The sequence below is a fragment of the Nicotiana sylvestris genome, chromosome 3, assembly GCF_000393655.2.
Source record: "Nicotiana sylvestris chromosome 3, ASM39365v2, whole genome shotgun sequence".
NCBI lineage: Eukaryota > Viridiplantae > Streptophyta > Magnoliopsida > Solanales > Solanaceae > Nicotiana > Nicotiana sylvestris.
Window position 1 is genome coordinate 8,546,765 of NC_091059.1, and position 21,062 is coordinate 8,567,826.

Below are 21,062 nucleotides of genomic sequence, written 5' to 3' on the forward strand. Positions count from 1 at the left end.
AAATAAAATAAGTAAGAAAGGAACTCAGTGCGAATACTTAAAGTAAAACCAGATTTTTCAACAATTAGCTCAAGTACGCACTCATCACCTCACGTACAAGGCATTTCAATTATCATATATCATATCCTAAGGGGAAGGTCCCCCACACAAGGTTACACAAGCCACTTACCTCGTACCGACTCAAAATCAACCCGAAATCACGCTTTTGCCACGAGTATCCGACTCTAAATGGCCCAAATCTATTCAATACCATTTCATAATATAAATAATACTTCGAGGAGCTGATTCTACAATCAAATTCTAAGCTAATAAGCGAAATTATATAAAATGACCAAAATGCCCCTCATGCCAACATCTCGGAATCGGGTGAAATTTATATTTTCAGAAACCTCGTACTCTCACGAGTCTATACATAACAAAAACACTGAAATCAGAGTCCAAATAACCCCTCAAATCCTCATTTAAAGGTTTCTTAAACTCAAGCCTTAATCACCCCTTTTTCCCAAATTTCTTACCATTATTTAGGTCTTTAATCATATGAAAATGAGTTATAAAGTCAAGAACGTTACCTCCAAGTGATTTCTCTTTGTTTTCCTCAAAAATCCCTCTCAAAAGCTTCAAACCTAGATGAAAATGGTGGGAAAATGGCTCAATTTTGCAAAGGCAACTATTTATATGTTCTGCCCAGCGACTTCCACATTTGTAGCCCTAGGACCGCATCTGCGGTCCCTCTTCTGCGGAACAAATGTCACATTTGTGACTTTCCCTTAAATAACCAGAAACCGCATCTGCGAGTCCCATTTCGCAGATGCGAAACCGCTTCTGCGGTCTACCTTCTGCATCTACGGACTCTGAAGACAAGGCCCAAATCCGCTTTTGCGATCTCTATGATGCTTCTGCAGCTTCGCACCTGCGGAACCCAAACCGCAGGTGCGGTTATGACAGGTTCTAGCTGAAAGCTGCAATCTCTAAACTTCAAAATCCTTTCGTCAACCATCCAAAATCATCCCGAGCCCCCTAGGACCCCAACCAAAAGCACCCACAACACCTAATACCTTATTCTAACTTGTACCAATCCTTAAAACACCTAAAATAACATCGAAAACTCGAATTAATCAAGGATTTAAGCCTAAGAACTCCAAATTTCCCAAAAATAAATACGCTTTCGATCAGAAACCTAACCAAACCACGTCTGAATGACCTGAAACTTTGCAAACACATCCCAAATGACATGACGGAGCTACCTCAACTCTCAGAATTCCATTTCGACCCTCGAATCAAAATCTCACTACCGAATCGGAAACTTCCAAAATTCAACTTCGGCATTTTAAGCCTAAATTAGCTACGGACCTCCAAAACACAATCTGAACACGCTCCTAACCCCCAAATCACCCAACAGAGCTAACAGAACCATTGGATTTTCATTCCGAAGCCGTCTTCATATTGCTCCAACTACGGTCAACTTTCCAACTCTTAAGCTCTCATTTAGGGACTAAGTGTCCCAAAACTCTTCGAAACTCAAAAACGAACGTCCCGGCAAACCAAAAATAGCATAATTAAATACGGGGAAAGTAGCTAATAGGGGATCGGGGCGTTAATTCTAAAAATGACCGGCCGGGTCGTTACAGCCCCACTGTTAATTTTTGGATTGAATTTTGGATTTTTATTGGAAAATGTAGAATTTTCATATGGAACTAATTCCCATAATTTGTATTGACTGAACCAAATTATTTATGAATAGATTCGAAACGTTTGGAGGCCGATTCGCGAGGCAAAGGCATAGCAGAGTAAAGAATTACACGGTTTTGGGGTAAGTAAAAGTTCTAAATTTGGTCCTTAGGGTATGAAACCCCAGATTTTATGATATGTGATTGGTTTGGAGGTGACACACATGCTAGGTGGAGGGAGTATGGGCGTGCACTGAAGAAATAATGATTGGGTCCATCCCATGAAAACTTTAAATTTGAATAACTTGTTGTTAGCTATATGCTCTCCATGTGTATTAGAAATTTGATTGCAAGTCTTGTTATAAATCATGTTTAGGCTATGTGTTGGTACTGTTGGGACCCACAGAGGTCGTGTTCATGGTGAATTACCTGAAATTTTTTGTTTATACTCAGTCTCAATTTTCTTGCATATCATATCTCAATCTCTACTATTCCTTGTTGATACATCATATCATTGTTGTTTGGGCTGATTTTCATGATTGCTGAGAGCCCGAGAGACTGGAGAGGTTCATGATTGAGTGAGGCTGAGGGCCAGATTGTGAGGATATTTATGGGAACGGGTTGCACGCCACAACATGTTTCATTTATTTATACCATGATTGGCTTGTTATAGCGCTTGGGCTGAAGGAGCCTCTCCGGAGTCGGTACATACCCCCAGTAAGCGCAGGTACCTACTGAGTGCGAGTGCTGAGTGTTGAATGACTGAGAGGAATGAGTGACTATGAGGAATAAGTGATTGTGAGGAAAGAGTGATGGTGAGGTTGGAGTGAATGGGAGGACTAAGTGACTATTACTCTGAGTGGCTACATTTGATTTCATTGTTGTTGCACTTTAGCTGTCATATATGACTGTTTGGAAACTTCTAAATGATATTATCTTCTGTTTCAGTCAAACATGATATGAAATTATTGTTTGAGTTTTAAATGTTGAACTTGAAAGCATGCCTACCTTCTTATGTTGGAATTTACTGTAATTGGGTTTAGCTGTGATGCTCGTCACTATCTTCAGCTCTTTATTTAGTATTATTACTTTTTGAGTTGGTTGTACTTATACTACACCCTGCACATCTTGTGCAGATCCACGTACTTCTGCACATGACGGTTGTTAAGTTATTTTTTGGAGCTTTATCTATCGGAGACTATCGAGGTAGATGCTTGATGTCCGCAGACCTTGACTCTCTTTCCTTTCAGTTATTTGTATTGTTCTATATTTCCAGACATTGTTCTATTAGTCAGACTATATTATTATTTAGATGCTCATGTACTCAGTGATACCAGGTTCTAAGAGTGTTTTATGTCGGTATTAATGAGATTTTTATTTTGACAAACATAAAAGAAATTGTGGTTTATTGAGGTTGTCAGCTTGCCTAGTATTGAGATAGGCACCATCATATTAGGGTCGTGACACTATGTTTGATTACTCCTTGTTCTACAAAGGTAAAGGGAACTCGGTGACTTTTGTAGTTATGTATGTAGATGATATTATCATCACAGGAGCTCACTTGGAGGAAATTACCAGCTTGAAGAAGTTCTTACAAGAGATTTTTCGAATAAAAGATATTTGCAGACTTCATTACTTCTGAGGGTTAGAGATACTTTATATAGGGGAACGAGTCTAATTGGGAAACTAATTATAGGAAACTAATTGGGAAATTAAACTTCCTTACAGGAACACTAGGCCTGATATAACTTATAATGTTCAACACTTGAGCCAATACATTCAAAGTCCTACAGATAGTCACCTAAAAGCAACAGTACATGTGTTGAGATATTTGAAAGGAAATTTATCTCTAGGCATCTTTCTATCCAACAGCACAAATTACAGATTAAGAGCCTTTTGTGACTCTGATTGGGCTTCTTTCCCTGAAACTAGAAAGTCTTTTCGTGGTGATATAGTGTTACGTGGTGCTAGCCCAATCACTTGGAAATCAAAGAAACAATCTACTATTTCCTTGTCCTCGGTTGAGGCTGAGTATAGAGCAGTCAGAAAAGTAGTTGGAGAACTGATTTGGCTTGCACGATTGCTTGAGGAACTCACTTACCCCTTTCTCTGCCCATACCTGTCTTTTATGACAGCCAAGCAGCACTTCACATTGCAAAGAATCCAGTCTTTCATGAGCGGACCAAGCATATAGAAGTGGACTATCATTTTGTAAATGACAAGCTTCAAGATGGCCTGATTTCATTACACTACATCCCTACTCATGAACAGCTCGCAAATATCTTTACTAAGTCCTTACCAGGAAACAAACATACTATTTTACTTGTCAAGTTGGTTGTGGGTTCCCCATCTCCAAATTGAGGGGGGAGGGGGGTGTTAAGATTATTTAATAGTTAATCATCTTGTATTCATTTTACATAGGCTATTTCTATAAATATTTAGGTTATCAATGTAATAAGGCAGTTAGATTAGTAGTTAGTGGAGGTTAGAGCTGATGATAACTGTGTACGTGTATAAATACATTGTACAGATATTTTGGAAAGTAAGTATATTTTATTTTTGCTTCAGTCTGCTTCTTGAAGCTTCCTAGAATGGGATTACTTTCCCCTTTCCTCCATTGGAGCTCAATCTGTGCGCGATTACACTTCAATCCTCAATATTTTGTCACATTGCTTATAAGTTAAATCTTTGCTATTTGAAGAAGTATGAAATAGGTCAATCTCTCTTATTGAGTCACTTGAAGATGTAGAATGAAAAAGAACTCATTTATTCGTCTTATTTATTATTATTAGATCAAATTATTTCGCCGATTGGATTTCACTTGATTGTTTACAATTTTATTGTGTGTGCTTGGGGTAGAAGTTTATTTATCCAATTTACAAAATATTGAAGTTTATTTACTGTAAACTGGATGAGTTGACTATCCCTTATTAGAATATTCTTGACTCATCTCTTTCAATATTTTAAGAACATTTGAAGTGGTAAACATTTCTTCATGTGATTCATTTTACTAATAAACTTTTTTTTCCCTTTTCGTTTTAGGAAACTACATAGCTAGTATTAATTTGAAGAAAAAAAGTTAGAGAAGAGTTGTGACTCATTTGGCTCATAATTTCGTGTATTATCTTCTTTGACAAAAGGAAGTTACTGATAATTAGGCCTAATTCTTCACCACTTAAATGTATATATAGTAAAAGGAGGGATGTTAAATCGGTATGCGATATTAAATTTTTTTTCAATGTTGAGGAAAACTTTAATGCGAAAATAGTAGAGAAAAATCCAATTATCGGTCTATCTTACTATATAGCCTATAGAATTAATAAATGTAGCAAATTTAAAGCACTTAATTCCATGTTTTGTTACACAAATAAAAAGTAGACAGGTATTATTTAGAAAAGGCCAAATACATGGACAACCACCTAAATTTGGCACCAAATTTCACTTAGACACCTCAACTAAGAGCCCGTTTGGCCATGAAAATTCTCTTTTTTTCGAAATCGGTGTTTGGCCATAAATTTTTTAATTTTCACTTAAAAATGAATTTTGAAATTTTTCGAAAGTTTAAAAAACAACTCTAACAAAATTTCAAAAAACAACCCAAAATTATATTCATGTCCAAAAATAATTCTAATTTTCAAATATCATTTTCACTTGAAAAAAAAATTACTTATTTTTTTGAAATTTTACAATTTTTATGTTCAAACGCCCACTAAGATTTGTTCCGTTTAAACACTCCAACATCCATTAAAACGTGCCTATCAAACACAAATTCAACAATTCCAAAACCAATATTAATATGTGATCCTCGCTCTCTTTTAAAGTGACAGATCAAACCAATAAAATAGTTACATGTCAGCTAAAAAGAATCTAACCAAAAAATAAGAAAGAGAAAGGAGAAGTCCCTTCCTCACCATCCTCCTTTTTATCTCCACCGCAGTTCGTATTAACGGAGGTAGCTGTTTTCGGAGAAATTTTTTAACAAGCCAACTACTATGATGATTCACTGATTTTTATCTGTGTCATTTCTCACATACAAAGATATGAATTTTACACACAAAGTGATAACCCTTTAATTATTATTTTACTTATTATGTGTTGATATGAATTTTAGTTTAGTGGTCAAGGGGGATCAAAATCTACATAAGGTCATGGGTTCAATTCCCACTAGCTACAAATATTTTTTTTTGAACCCCCTTCTTGGAGATCTTGCATCCGCCACTGTCTTGAGGATAATGTATTTTTGGGGATTGGGGGGGTGCATTTTTATGGTTGCTAATGTGCAATGAGATGGTATGGTGGCGTAGGTGGCATACCAGAAAGACAAGATGAAGGAGAAAGTTGAAAAAATTCAAAACCGGAAGAAATTATCATTCTTTTAAGTTTCTATTGATATCTGGGACTCATTTCAGCTTTTTTTGTCCCCACTCTCTCAGTGGAGGTGTAAATTGTAATACACACATTATGTCATATCAACGATGTGTTTGATAGATACACTTTAATAAATGTTGGAGTGCCTAATAGGAACAAGCTTTGGTTAACGTTGTAGACAATAAAATTTGCGTCAGGAAAATAATCGAGACCGAAAAATATTGTAATAATCGTACTATTTGATTTCAAATAATATGAGTGTACAATCTCTATGAATCCTCTTATTCTTCTTTCCAATAGTAAACAAATTCAAGGGCCTTTGAGCTTGATCTTGAATATGTAGTTGTTTCCACGAACGATGATCTTGAGTTCAACTAGCACGAACTTTGATTTGAATTCGTATTTCTTGAACCATGATTTGTTCTTCGTTCTTGAGCTTGAACTTGACTTGTTCTTCGTTCTCGAGCTTGAGTTTGTTTTTTTCTTCGTTCTTGAGCTTGAACTTGACTTGTTCTTCGTTCTTAAGCTTGAACTTGAACTTGATTGCTTGAAGCTTGAAACTTGTGGAGGAATTTGCAGCGTTTGATCCACGAGCTCTTTCTTGCTTCTTGTTATAACTTCTGGTGTCTTTTCTGGGCTATGAAGACTCTTATTTATAGTTGTGGGAGGGAAGAGTTACGATAAGAACAAACTTCTTCCGACCAATCAAATTGAATTGTGACAAGGTCGCATTTCATTGGTCAGAACATGTCACTTGCACACGTGACGCGATTTTACTGGCCTTTTAATTTAGCTTGGCATGCCTTGTTATTTTGACATGTGCATGGCACGATTCTATTGGCTCTTTCATTTGACTTGGCATGCCACGTCATTTGACACATGACACTGGGCTTCTAGGAAGATGACATCTTGGGCCCTAATGAAGTGCTCTCATCATTTGTAGCCCAATTAAATGGGCTAACCCAATGGATTTGGACTTATTTATTTAATCAATGTATATTGGACTTATATAACTAATCCAATTATATTAGCCTAATAAACTTATTTGAACTAACATATCTTTAATTCAAAAATATAGTCCAAATAATTTTATGAATTTAAATTCAATAAAATTTAGATGCCTACAGACTGTCTAAGTGAAATTTGGTGCAAGTTTAAGTACCTGTCAATGTATTTGGCCTTTAGAAAATGTAATAAATCTGATCATATGAATTACAGACAGTGGCAGATCCACCCTTCAAGACGGGGATGGCATGACACCCACTAGATTCGTATAATTTTTATAGATATGTTAAAATTTTCTTAAACAAGGTTACATATTTAATTTTGCATCCGTAATCTTAAACTAGACAAAGGTGTCACGGCTCTGGAAAGATGTTTTGCAATTTTTTTTTGCGTATGAGGCTCATGTTCCAAGATAAATATTTACTTCACACACTAACACAACAAATAGACAAACATGGTTAATATTAATATAATTAATAAATATACTTTCTCACATTAGTTTGTCATTTAACCATGATAAATTAGTACGAATTAATGTAAATCCCGTTGTGATAAATATAGAATGAATTACAAGAGAATACACATGACTTCATACCATAACAAAAAATGACCCATATTTTTAAGTTTTACCTGACCTGGCCCATATTGTACATATTTTGAAAGCACTAGCAAATTTAAAATTTGTGTTCTTACAGCCATTGCTTCTAAAAATTATGGAGTTAAATATGTGCTCTCACAACTATTGCTTTCACTCTCTCTTCTTCTCACATCTTCTACATATTTTTCAAGGGACCGTCCGCCATTACTGCTTCTCCCCCTATGTCACCTGGTTGCAATGAAAGAAAATTGAAGAGTATTAGTCCACCATTGAAGGCCATTCAAAGCTTTGCTTTCGAAAATATGATTTTTTAAATTTGTTAGTTGTTTGGATTGGGTATTGTTCCAATTGATTGAAAATATCAAAAGGAGTTCAAATTTAAATTTGAAGTGATTTGGAGTAGATTTGAGCAAGATTTGAGTTAAATTTCAGAAAAGACGCAAGGAAGAAGACGAAGTCAATTTTTTGTATAATTATGTATAATCTTGTATAATAGTGTATATGAGTGTATAATCACATCTTATATACCTTTATACAAACGTCTATAGACGAACTTCTTCTACAATTTTGGTTGCAATTCTAGTTCAAAACCAGTTCAAATCTCCATTAAATGACTTCAAATTTTATATACAACCTCCTTATACTATTTCTAACAAGCCTAAATAACACCCACTCCAAATTTCTCACAAAATCAAATTCGAAATTTAAATCTACATATTTAAACTTGTTAAAAATCTAATTTTCACCACCCAAATAGATTTGGTTTGTTGAACTAATATTTGAGTCACAGTTATTGACTTGAAAATTAACTTAAAAGCTTGAACTGTCTTTTTTAAAAATTAAATAGTAATTTCGAGAACCTATTAGACTTGAATATTGAGTATTAGTCCATTATTATGGGAAAATAGCATGGTCTAGCCAGTGTTCGCACTGGTCATTCAAAAATAGCCAGTGTTTACCAAGTCAATAAAAAATAGCCACTATTTTACTGCAACAGAAATCGATCCAGCTCATACACAGGTGCACCAAACTCCAGCACGGATCGGTATACTTTTTATGCTGGAGTATTTTTCCAAATTTTGAACAGTGTTATCATTCAGATTTATCTTTACATGAAAAGTGGCTAAATTTCGATTAGTTTTGAAATTGGACTATTTTTGAATGACCACTTGTAAATCTGGCTATTTTTGAATTTCTCCCATTATTTTTGGGCTAGTTAGTTGTAAACTAAAATCTGGGCTATAAAATTGAAAAGTAAGGAGTCCAATTGTACTTATATGAAATTTTCCCATAAATATAAGTAGGAACTTTTATATTCCTATGTCATATAGTAAACTATATTACATTCCATGCTTAACTTTTAATATAATTACCTTCTATATACCTAATTATCATTTATGTACCATTTTAGAATTTTAATGGTATTAATTAGTCTCCTAATTTTACTCAACCATATATTCCCACTCCCCCAAGTTTCTCTCTCCAAATCCCACCACCTCACTCACGTATCAAACCACACCCCACGATTTCCTCTTCAATCACCCACGATTTCCTCTTCTAAAATCAGCGAAAATTTGTAACTCCTCCACCATTGACAACCATTAAAAAGCTTTGAAGCTTTGAATTCGAATTTGGGTTTTCAAAAGACATTTGTTTGTTTGGATTGAATGTTGTTGCAAAGAATTGAGAATTCTCTCTACGTCTCTCTCTATCTCTCAATCCCAAATTTCAGTAATATAAAGCAAAGGAAAAGAGAGCAGCAATTCCACCATTGACAGCCATTAAAAAGCTTTGAATTCGAATTTGGATTTTCAAAAATCATTATTTGTTTGGATTGGGTGTTGTTGAAAATAATTGAAAATATGATTTGGAGTTTATATCTCAATTTTGAGGGGTTTTGGTGAAGATTAGACTTGGTTTTGGCTGAATTTCAGATTGAAAGAAGAAGAAGAACAAGAAGAATAAGACATGACATACATTATATTGCAAAAATTGTAGAAAAATTGTAGATTGTTGTTTATTTATTTTTTGTTTATTCATTTAACTATTGTATGAAAGTTGAACAATATTGTACAAAAATTATATTTAAGTGGTATTATATTGTAGTATGAAATTTGTTTTTTACTATGTATAATTAGTTGTATGAAATTTGCTTGTCTTGATATACTTGTCCTATTTCAATAAAACTTGGTGTACTATCTGTTATTATCATACTTTTATATTCCTCTATAACGAGAGATGTTGGCATATCAAGTAACTTTAGTGTTCCAAACGAACCTGCATGAAAATAAAGATAAATTCTGTATGAATAGTTTGTAGAAATTTTGTAGATAATTTGTAGAAACATTTAAATTCTGTATTTCATATTAATTTTTCAAATGATATGTAGTTTTATTGTAGAATAAATGTAGAAATTTTGTAGATATTGTGAAAATCCATACTGATATATATATTTTACTCTGTCAATTAAAATGGCAGAAAGGGAGTATATCAATACGAATTCTACTAGCAAAAGCAACGCAGACCTAAAAGTGGCAAAAGTTTGACATGCTTGGAACAGGTCAACAAGACAGAGAATGCAAGAAACATATATTACTTCCCAAATACAAATCCGATGACCACCCACTACCTACCACACAGGAATCCCAAAGAAATACAACCTAAACAAACACCACAACCTATAAAAAGAATTTCTCTGAATTTCAGACTAGAGACTCTCTTTCCTCATTAATGAACTTGTCTTCCATCATTAAGAAGGTAACCAATGAGCGACAACTGAGTGGAACAAGAGATAACATCAAAGACGGCACAGCCAAACTACTCCAATTTTTTGTTGCGACCTGTTAGACTAGGACAAAGATAAACCAACCCTCGATTTGAAAAAAGGGACAAAAAGGATTAAGACAAAAATAGGAGGAAAATTTTCTTTTTCTTTTCTACCAAGTAGGAAGGAGATTTCCTTTTCAGTTAAAGTAGAGGAAACATGGAGAACTGACACCCCATTTAACTAAACGTTTTTTGTAATATAATAAGGACCTTCAAGATTAAGAACAAAATAACTACACATCAGGCTATTAGTGTCGAATAACAGTTGCACCTTCCATTTTCTCCAATAGATGCAGAAGTAATACTAGTAAATGCTCCCCTTCCTCTCCTCTCCTCTCCTCTCTCTATTCTTTTCTCCTGCATATCCCTTCCGTTTCTAGTAGGAGTCTTTAAAACCAAAAAATCCATAACAAAGTTTAACATTGATCATTATGTGAGAATTAGATAGATAATTGCAATAGGGTTGAATCCATGAAAGAAGTGGAAGTGCTTTCAAATTTTGGAAGTCCCTGCTTTTTCCTACCTAGACTTCGGTGACATTTTGACAGAATTAGATCAAACGATTGTGGTATAAGCCTCTTTACAAATCTTTACAATACTTCTTAAGTTAATAAGTTCCTTGTATTAATAGTCGGGACTGTAAAACGTGTCATCTAATTCTTAAGACACAGCGAAAAAGAGTTGATTGATACTTGTAGGAGTAGAGACGGAGAACATGATTCTTATATTTACCAGGCAGCGTGAACAAATGCCAAATACATAATATCAATATCCTTATTGAACAAGTAGACAAAAACAGAACTAGAGGGAAATAATTAATGCTGCAGCAGGCATACCGTAATTGGAGAAGAAACTATACAGTCAAAAGTTAGCGACACAAAATGAAAGAAATTGGAGATTGAAAGCAAGGTTCAGGCCATACATTACAAAGCAGAACCCACAAGGAGTTTTGGAATTCTTATCCAATCCCATCACTATCTTTTTAATCTCTCCAGCACGAGAGAACAGCTCATACACTTGTTCCTCTGTTGTGTAGAAGGACATGTTCCCCACATAAACAGTAGTCGACTTCAGCAAAGCATCTTCAAATTCTTCCTGGGTTCCTGAAAACCTTCTATCCCTATATGCTGAAATCTTGGCTAAATCCTAAAAGAAAAAAAAACAGATAAAATAGTAAAAGATAAAAGCAAATAAAACCTAGATTAAGAAAGGTAGGACACCTCGGACACCACAATCTCTTTATGTTAAAAATTCATGAAATGCCATTGGATATGCAGGAAAATGCACTTCAGTGTTGTTAAAGACTCTCTTAAAGCGCGCTTAAGCCCTGAAGCTCGGTGAAGCCCAGGTTGTGCTCACTTAATTGGCACTTTAGTGTAGGCGTCAAGGTGTTAGGCATGTGCACCTTCACCAATGGGCTCTGTCTTTAAGGGCAGAACATTATATATATAGCTCGATTATAGTTTTCCATTCTTTTGTCCAAATAATTATTATTTGTGGTTATAGTTGCATGTTTTTGCACTACATTTCTGTTTTTAATTTTTTTCCCACACTTCAATTGCGCTTTGCACTTAAAGCTCCAATAGACTTTGGAGCTTTTTGCGCTTTTTGTTTTTGACTACTCTGCTGCACTTTGCTAACATTATACTAAATAAAGAAAGGCATAGATTAGGAACGACACTCAGTCCTCAAACAACGGCACCAAAAACTCCGGACAGCCATTTCTTCGGAACCTTGCAGGTTTCCAAGGGCAGTAGCTGTCAGGCATCATCGTGGGGACAATAGGAAGACAACAGAGGCGCCAACTTCGGTTTTTCACAGGATCAGGAATATACCAAGACAAAAGCCCAGGTTGTATTTGCGGGAATATTTACCTCCCGCCTCATATTTCTCTCCTTCTTGTGTTTGTTGATTTGTTGCGGTAGTAGTACGTAATTACTATAGTCATTTTGGTAGTGGACATATATTCCTATTTTTTCATAGACTTCCGTAGGTATAGCAGTTGTGGTCTGTAATGGCAGTGTAGGGTCATGTCCTCGGGGAGGGAGGGTGGCGAGGTGGGGGTTAAGGCAAGGGTCAGGGGGTGGGATGGGGCACATAGGGGGTACGGGGAGCAAGGGTGCATATAGGTTGAGAATTGGATCATGGAATATAGGGACTTTGACGGATAAGTCTATAGAGCTGGCGAAGATTCTCCAGAAAAAGAAGGTTAGTATAGCTTGTGTTCGGAGACTAGGTGGGCAGGATCGAAGGCGAGGAATGTCGACGGGTATAAGTTGTGGTACTCCGGAGGCGTGAAGGGCAATAACGGAGTGGGTATTTTGATGGATAAGGATCTTAGAGAGTTAGTGGTAGAGGTTAGGCGGGTGAGTGACAGATTGATGACGATTAAGTTAGTAGTTGTAGGAAGCACTCTGAATGTCATTAGCGCATATGCATCGCAAGCGGTCTTGGACGAGGAGGTTAAAAGGCGCTTTTGGGAGGCGTTGGATGAGGTGGTGCGGGGTATTCTGCCTACGGATAAGTTATTTATAGGAGGGGATTTCAGTGGGCATATTGGGTCGTCTGTTGATGGCTATGGTGAGGTGCACGGTGGCTTCGGCTTTGGGGTTAGGAATGGAGGACGTACGTCACTGTTGGATTTCGCTAGAACTTTTAAGTTGGTGATCGTGAACTCTATTTACCCGAAGAAAGAGGAGCATTTGATTACTTTCCGGAGTATGGTGGCTAAGACTCAAATTGATTATCTTCTCCTCAGGAGGTGTGATAAGGGGTTGTGCGAGGATAGTAAGGTGATCCCGAGTGAGAACCTCGCGACACAGCATAGGCTTCTGGTGATGGACGTCGGTATCTTGATAAAGAGGAAGAAGAGGTTTGTACGGGAGCAATCGAGGATCAGGTGGGGAGTCTTAACTAAGGAAAATGCGCAGGAGTTGGAGGGAAGGTTGGCGGCTATGGGAGCTTGGAAGAGTGGTGGGGATGCTAGCGGTATGTGGACGGCGACATCGAACTGTATAAGGGAGGCAGTGAAAGAGGTGTTAGGGGTCTCGACGGGGTACTCAGGCGGGCACCGAGGCGACTGGTGGTGGAATGATGTGGTCCAGAGTAAAGTGGAAGCAAAGAAAGCGGCTTACCATAAGTTATTGGAGAGCACTGGTGAGGAGCAGAGGATAGCAAACAGAGAAAGATATAAGTAAGTTAGGAGGGAAGCGAAGCTAGCGGTCACGAAGGCTAAGACTACTACATTTAGGTGGTTGTATGAGGAACTGGGGGGTAAAGGTGAGGACAAGAAGTTATTTCGGCTGGCTAAAGCGAGAGAGAGGAAGGCTCGTGATCTGGATCAAGTGAGGTGCATCAAAGACGAGGAAGGTTGGGTATTGATGGAAGAGGCCCAGATTAAGCAGAGGTGGCAGTCGTACTTTCATAGACTTCTGAATGAAGAGGGGGACAGAAACATCGTGTTAGGGGAGTTGGGGCACTCCGAAAGTCACCAAGACTTTAGGTACTGTAGGCGTATTAAGGTGGAGGAGGTCATGGGAGCAATGCGTAAGATGAGTCGGGGCAAAGCGATCGGACCAGACGAGATTCCAGTTGAATTATGGAGGTATGTGCATAAAGCAGGCTTGGAGTGGCTGACTGAGCTGTTTAATGTTATTTTCAAGACGGGGAGGATGTCAAATGAGTGGAGGTGGAGTACGATGATTCCGTTGTACAAAACCAAAGGGGACATCCAGAATTGTAACAACTATAGGGGTATAAAGTTACTAAGTCATACCATGAAAGTTTGGGAGAGGGTGGTGTCTATATCAGAAAACCAGTTTGGGTTCATGCCTGGTCGTTCTACTACAGAAGTTATCCATCTTATCAGGAGGTTGATGGAACTAGGAAGAGGGATCTGCACATGGTGTTCATTGATCTAGAGAAGGCGTATGACAAGGTCCCTAAGGACGTTCTTTGGAGATGCCGGGAGGTGAAGTGTGTGCCGGTAGCTTATATTAGGGTGATAAAGGATTTATATAATGGAGCTAGGACTTGGGTAAGGACTATAGGAGATGATTCGAAGCCCTTTCTAGTAGTTATGGGGTTATACCAAGGATTTGCGCTCAGCCCCTTCTTATTTGCCCTAGTAATGGACGCATTGACACACCATATTCAAGGGTAGGTGCCATGGTGTATGTTGTTCGCTGATGATATAGTTCTGATTGATGAGACGAGAGGCGGTGTTAATGAAAGACTAGAGGTATGGAGACAGGTCCTGGAGTCTAAAGGTTTCAAGTTGAGTAGGACCAAGACGGAATATTTGGAGTGCAAATTTAGCGATGTGTCGGGGGAAACGAACGGGGAGGTGAGACTTGACTCGGAAGTCATCCCTAAGAGAGAGAGTTTCAAGTACCTAGGGTCTATTATCCAACGAGATGGGGAGATCGACAGAGATGTCACGCACCGTATCGGGGTGGGATGGATGAAATGGAGGTTAGCGTCTGAATCCTGTGTGACAAGAAGGTTCCACTGAAACTTAAAGGTAAGTTCTATAGAGCGGTGATTAGACCGGCCATGCTGTATGGGGCAGAGTGTTGGCCAGTCAAGAATTCTCATATCCAGAAGATGAAAGTAGCCGAAATGAGGATGTTGAGATGGATGTGCGGGCACACTAGGCTGGATAAGATTATGAATGAAGAAATTCGGGAGAAGGTGGCGTGGCTCCCATGGAGGACAAGATGCGAGAAGCGAGACTTAGATGGTTCGGGCATGTGCGGAGGAGGAGCCCAGATGCCCCGGTTAGGAGGTGTGAACGGTTGGCTTTGACAGGTACAAGGAGAGGTAGAGGGCGGCATAAGAAATATTGGGGCGAGGTGATAAGGCAAGACATGGCGCAACTTCAGATTTCTGAGGACATAGCCCTGGATAGGGAGGTGTGGAGGTCGAGCATTAGGGTTGTAGATTAGGGGGTGGTTGAGCGTTTTTCTTCGTTGTTCCGGCTAGTCTAATAGTGTTTTATATAGGACTGCTAGCGGTTATTGTTCCATTACACTTTCTATTTTTTGCTTATTATTATTATTAATTTTTTACTTTTATTTTATATTTTTTTTTCAATTTTTATTATTGCCATAGTTATTGTCCTTCCCACTTATTTGTTGTCACTTACGGTGCTGATCTTATTTGTATGTTTTCTGCTGTTGTTACAGATCTTTCATTTTTGAGCAGAGGGTCTCTCGGAAACATCCTCTACCCTCATGGGTAGGGGTAAGGTCTGCGTACACTCTACCCTCCCCAGATCCCACTAGTGGGATTTTTACTGAGTTGTTGTTGTTGTATAGATCTTTCGAGTTAAATCAGGAAACCATGACTGACTGAGATGTTAGCTCCTCATAACACCGGGGTTTATACGAGTTACTCGTCAAAGTGTCCATGCAAAAGGTGTGTTTGATTCTCACCGCACCCTTCCCGAATTACCCTCTATAACAGAGAAAGTCTAAGAATAAAAAAGGTGTTACCTCCTTTAGATGAGAAGCTATACAAGGATTAAAGCATTAGTAACTAGTGCAGATAGTTATAACATTGTTCTTTAAATGCTCCTTCAGAGGTTGTTCTTTTCACGGGTGGGAGAGGCCCACAGCCCCCTAAACCCTTCCCCCACTCCCACCCCCACCCCTACCCCCACACACCGACCAGAATTAGCACAATCCATCAAAACACAAACAAATATACAACATAAAACATTAAATCAATAGAAAAATTGCTCATTGAACAACCATCACATGTATATAGTGTAAGCACGTGATTTTTGCTTTACGAGCAATCGCTCCAAAAGAAAATAAAAATAGTGACAAATGACTTCGCTATACAATGTTTCGAGTTTTCTGTGACATGTGTTGTTAATCATTTGCGGGTCTGTCCATTTTGCATCTAATCTTACCGATCAAAATACAAAGCATGTATGTCAGGGTAATTAAAATCATAATTCGGTCGTTAAAAGAAAATCCACAAAAATATGAAATGCATCTAGGTGGTGATTTAAACCTACTTGAATATTTCAATACGTGAGTGATAACTGTATTAAAGGTTTAAATTAATGATTATTTTAATGTCATTTTTTTATTATTTCTATTTATTTAATTTTAAAATTAGGAAAAGGAACAAAAAGAAAAGAGTGCAAGATTAACCGTACTTGGGCCTGTTTGTTTTGAATATTCTAAGCCCAAAAGCAGCCCAAATCAGCCGCCCAAGCAACCCATTCCCCAAGCCATCAAAACGACGTAGTTCAACACCAAAACTACGTCGTTTCAGGGATGATTAATCTGTGCCGTTCATTTCCCGTGATCCGATGGCCCTTATTAGCCCTCATGACCCGACCTACTCCCATTTTTACCGACCCTCTACTTAACCAAAATGGCACCGTATTGATAAGCCTCCCCAATCCTGACCATCAATTGTGATCAATCCAACGGCCAGGATTGAGTCACCCTTCCCGTATATAAACCTGACCCCTTACCCCACGCCCCGAGCCACACCCCCCCTTCAGCCACTGTTTACCATCTTCCCCAAGACCCCTATCCTCTCAAACCCCTAGCAGCCTAGGTTTTCCCCCATGAACCCGGTAACTACAGTTCCGATGACCACCAAAATAACATCCCCGATGCTCCCAGCCACCCTGAATACAAATCCGTTAACCGCTTACCTCGAATCAACCCGTAGCTTCTCGAATCTTCAAACGAAGATTCGAGCAAAAACTAGATCTACACCGATTGACCCCAAACTCACACCACAGCCCCTCCTGACCCCCTCACCCCCTGAGTGGCTTTGGTTCCGTTCGAATCTGACTGGAATTGAACGGTTCCCAAATCGAACCTCAAGAGCCCTAGGATTCAGATCTATGGGTTTTGTTCGAATCAGTGGCAGGATCAGGGTCTAGCAGACTTTTACCAAAGTGTTCTCGCTTGAGAACACTTCGGTTAAATTCCATTAGACCCCAAATAACCTGGTCCAAGTTCGAGCTTGTGTCGATCTTAGTTTCATTCCCCTGAGGTACTTTTCCTTTTTCTTTTGTCCTCCTAAAATCTATCTGTCTTCATGTTCTGGTCTGTTTTGTTTTGTGACTCATCTGTCCATGTTTGTGTCCGTTTTAAGTTAATGATGAGTTTGTTTGTTAGTTTTATTGGTTGTTTGCTGTATATTATAGTTTGTATAGTCATCTAAATAAGTGTCGTCAACTGAATTCACTTGAAAGATTGAAAATCAGGAGTCTACATTTCAGTACAATTACTGTGCCTGTTTCTTTATTTTATGATGTTGTTTGTAAGCCTGATATAGTAGCACGTTGATTATAGTTTACACCCTTGACTGCATATTGGATCAATTGGCTGTGAGTTGGCCAGGCTTGGCTCCCAATGTGGCCAACTCATACCATTTGATTGGCACCCCTGTTTGCTTAAAATTTTGAATCATTGCCTGAACTCAGGCAGAGAGTTGGCAATTAGCTTTAGGGATCTAACAAACCAGCCTGAAAGCAGTTTGAGTTTAATTAGCTAGTATTCAGGTATTGGCTGAAATCAGAAAGGCTTATATACTAACTATTAAGAGTTAGGGTAATACAGTAATATACAAGGTTAAGGGTAATCTTGGCATAAGGCAGGGTCTGATTAGGGATAATTTCAGAATATGTCAAGTGGTAATTAAAATATGATTAACCTAGTGACAATGAGGAACAAAACATGAAGGCATGAGTTTAAAAGGAATACTAAAATAAGCCCATAATCCTGGATTATAGAATAAACCAGGTGTGGGGAGCAAATGGCTGGCAGAAAAAGATGTTAGGCATGGGCTTAAAGGGTATGGGCAGTCTGCCAATTGGCAGGGGAGGCAGCTTAGCTGCACTAGGTCGATTAGCCTATAAAGAAGCTGTTTCAGAACATAAAAGGGGATTTTTTTTTTGGGAGTCAGGAGGCTGGAATTTTTAGTCTTGAGAAAGGTTTTGTGAGTTTAAAGAAAAGATTGAAAACAGAAGAGAATTTCAGTAAAACATTGTAACAAAACACTGTCTGAGAGCTATATAAGAGTTCATATTGGTCAAGCTGTCTTGGCCAAGTTCAGTTTCTTTAGCACTGACTGAGCTGCTTCTGGTTGTTGAATTGGTAGTGTTGCTGCATTGAATACTCTATTATTGCTGTGTATTTCATCACTCTTTCCTGGGATTTGCTCGTTTGGTATACAACTATCTGTTGGTTCTTTTGTTCTGGGAAATACTGCTGGTTGTCTGTGGACAGTTAGAAAGCACTTGTGGTTGTTGGTTGTTGCTGTGTGTTTGTTGCTGTTGTTGTTTGTGGCACACTACTCGACTGATTATTCCCTTTCTTCCTTTCCTTTCTATACCAGGTACACACCCAATACACTGTCAGATGTAGCTGGAAATTTGAGCATGAATGTAAATGAAAAACCTGAAGAATTTTCTTTATATACATAGTTTGCTACTTTAAATATCATGTAGTGTAGAAAATATTATGCTTGTTTTGGATGCTGGAGATAGACTTCAGGCCTAACAACTGTCAAATGAAGGGTAGTTGAATGCTAGAATGTGCATATAGGTTGGTGATGAGAGTATGCCCAAGGCAATAGTTTGTATCTCATATTTAGTTCAAAGGTGTAGTATAAGCCTGTAATGTTTGCCAAGCATGAAATTCGTACACTAAATAAGTTCTTTCCTTTCCAATAAATTGCTATATATAACTCTTAAAACCATGTTTTAAGATCAGGAACAACTTCAGGGCCTCAACCTCACAAAGGTCGAGTTCAGGCCAAAACAGGCCAAGCCGGCCTGCTCCGAACAAGCAGTGGCCCAGGTTTGGCCAATCACGCTTGGGCTGGATTCGGGCCCGTGATTATTTGTTCAGACAGCCTCGTTTCTGATTTTAGGCATTTCTGAGTGTTGTTGCAAACAACTTACAAGCATGTAATTAATTAGGACTATCTACTGTTTTCAATTGATAAGGATAAACGCGATAAGAAACGTAGTTGCTATAGGATATCCTATTAAAATAAGAACAAGATGAGCCTCGATGAAAATAAACAAAACGTGCAGATGCGGGGCCCTTGTTTAAATGTATATTATCGAAGCATTTAGGTTCCAGGACGGGTTGTTTAGCAAATCTCACAACCTTCCTAAAATAACAATACGTTAGACTCTTTAGGACGCGCTTTAATAAACCTTACCTTCTTAAACTCGGGTGCGCATTTATGTGACCCAAATCCAATTCTCAATGGAGTCGAAATGTGTTTCTAATCACGGGTACATTGATTGTGACGTGGTTAGAGATGCATGTCCATGATGTTGCAAATTCATTAAAAAATAAAGAACGAGATGAGCCTCGCCAAATAAAAATACAAATTGCGAGGCCCTCACAAAAAATATGTATTAAATACTTAGATTCCGGGATGGGTCGTTTAGCAAATTTCACGGCCCTACCCCAAAATAATAATGCGCTAGTTGCTTTAGGCGCGCCTTTAATAATGTTATCTCCCTAAACTCGGGTGCACATTTATGTGACCCAAATCCAAATCTCAACGGAGTCGAAATATGTCTCTAGTCACGGGCGCATTGATTGTGGCGTGGCCTGAGATGCATTTCCATGACGTTGCAAATTCTTTAAAGAACAAGAATGAGATGAGCCTCGCCGAATAAAGATACAAATTGCGGGGCCCTCAGTAAATACCTGTTTAAAATTACTTAGAATTCAGGAGGGTTGTTTAGCGAATTTCACGGCCTCCGCAAAAATAATAATGCGCTAGTTGCTTTAGGCGCGTCTTTAATAATTTAATTTTCTTAAACTCGGGTGTGCATTTCATGCGACCCAAATCCAAATCCTAAAACATCAAATAAAATATGTTTCGGATTGTGGGTGCATTTCATGTGACACAGTCCAAAGATATATTTTAAGCGATGTTCACATTCTTGTAAAAACAATAATAATAAAGCGGTTAAAAGTTAGAATTTGCATATAAGGTCATACTTGTATAAAATCAGATAATCAAGCCGAATATAACAATTGAGCGACCGTGCTAGAACCACGGAACTCGGGAATGCCTAACACCTTCTCCCGGGTTAACAGAATTCCTTATCCGGATTTCTGGTACGCAGACTATAATATAGAGTCATTATTTTCCTCGATTCGGGATTAAAATTGGTGACTTGGGACACCCTAAATCTCCCAAGTGGCGACTCTGAAATAATTAAACCAATCCCGTTTCGATTGTCCTTTAATTGGAAAAAACTCCCCTTGCGCCCCTCGGGTGCGGAAAAAGGAGGTGTGACAGCTCTGGCGACTCCGCTGGGGACCTCCTACCCAGAACCACTGGTTCAGGGTTAAGAATTCGAGCTTAGAATAATTGTTATTATTTGGCTTTATTTATTATCTGATTATTACATGTTCTGAGCCTAATGTGCTAAATGCTGCTTTTACCGCTTTGATATTATTTGAACTGTATATAAACTGTGCCGAAACCTTTCTCTTCTTACCTCCGGGGATGTGCTCACTGGTTGAGACTCCCTATTCTGTTAGTGTCATACCCTAAATAAAAGAGGCTCGGAAAGTTTCTAAGCCGGC

At 38.2% G+C, this 21,062-nt stretch overlaps 1 protein-coding gene across 1 annotated transcript; it reads left to right on the plus strand.

The window, feature by feature from the left end:
• The first annotated feature begins 12,845 nt into the window (after positions 1–12,845).
• LOC138887017 (uncharacterized) lies at positions 12,846–13,661 on the plus strand. Its single transcript, XM_070168726.1, has one exon. The coding sequence runs from the start codon at positions 12,846–12,848 to the stop codon at positions 13,659–13,661; it is 816 nt and encodes a 271-aa protein (XP_070024827.1).
• The last annotated feature ends 7,401 nt before the right edge of the window (positions 13,662–21,062 follow it).

Coding starts and splice junctions, on each gene's coding strand:
- LOC138887017 (XM_070168726.1), top strand. CDS start 12,846: ATGACGATTAAGTTAGTAGTTGTAGGAAGCACTCTGAATGTCATTAGC.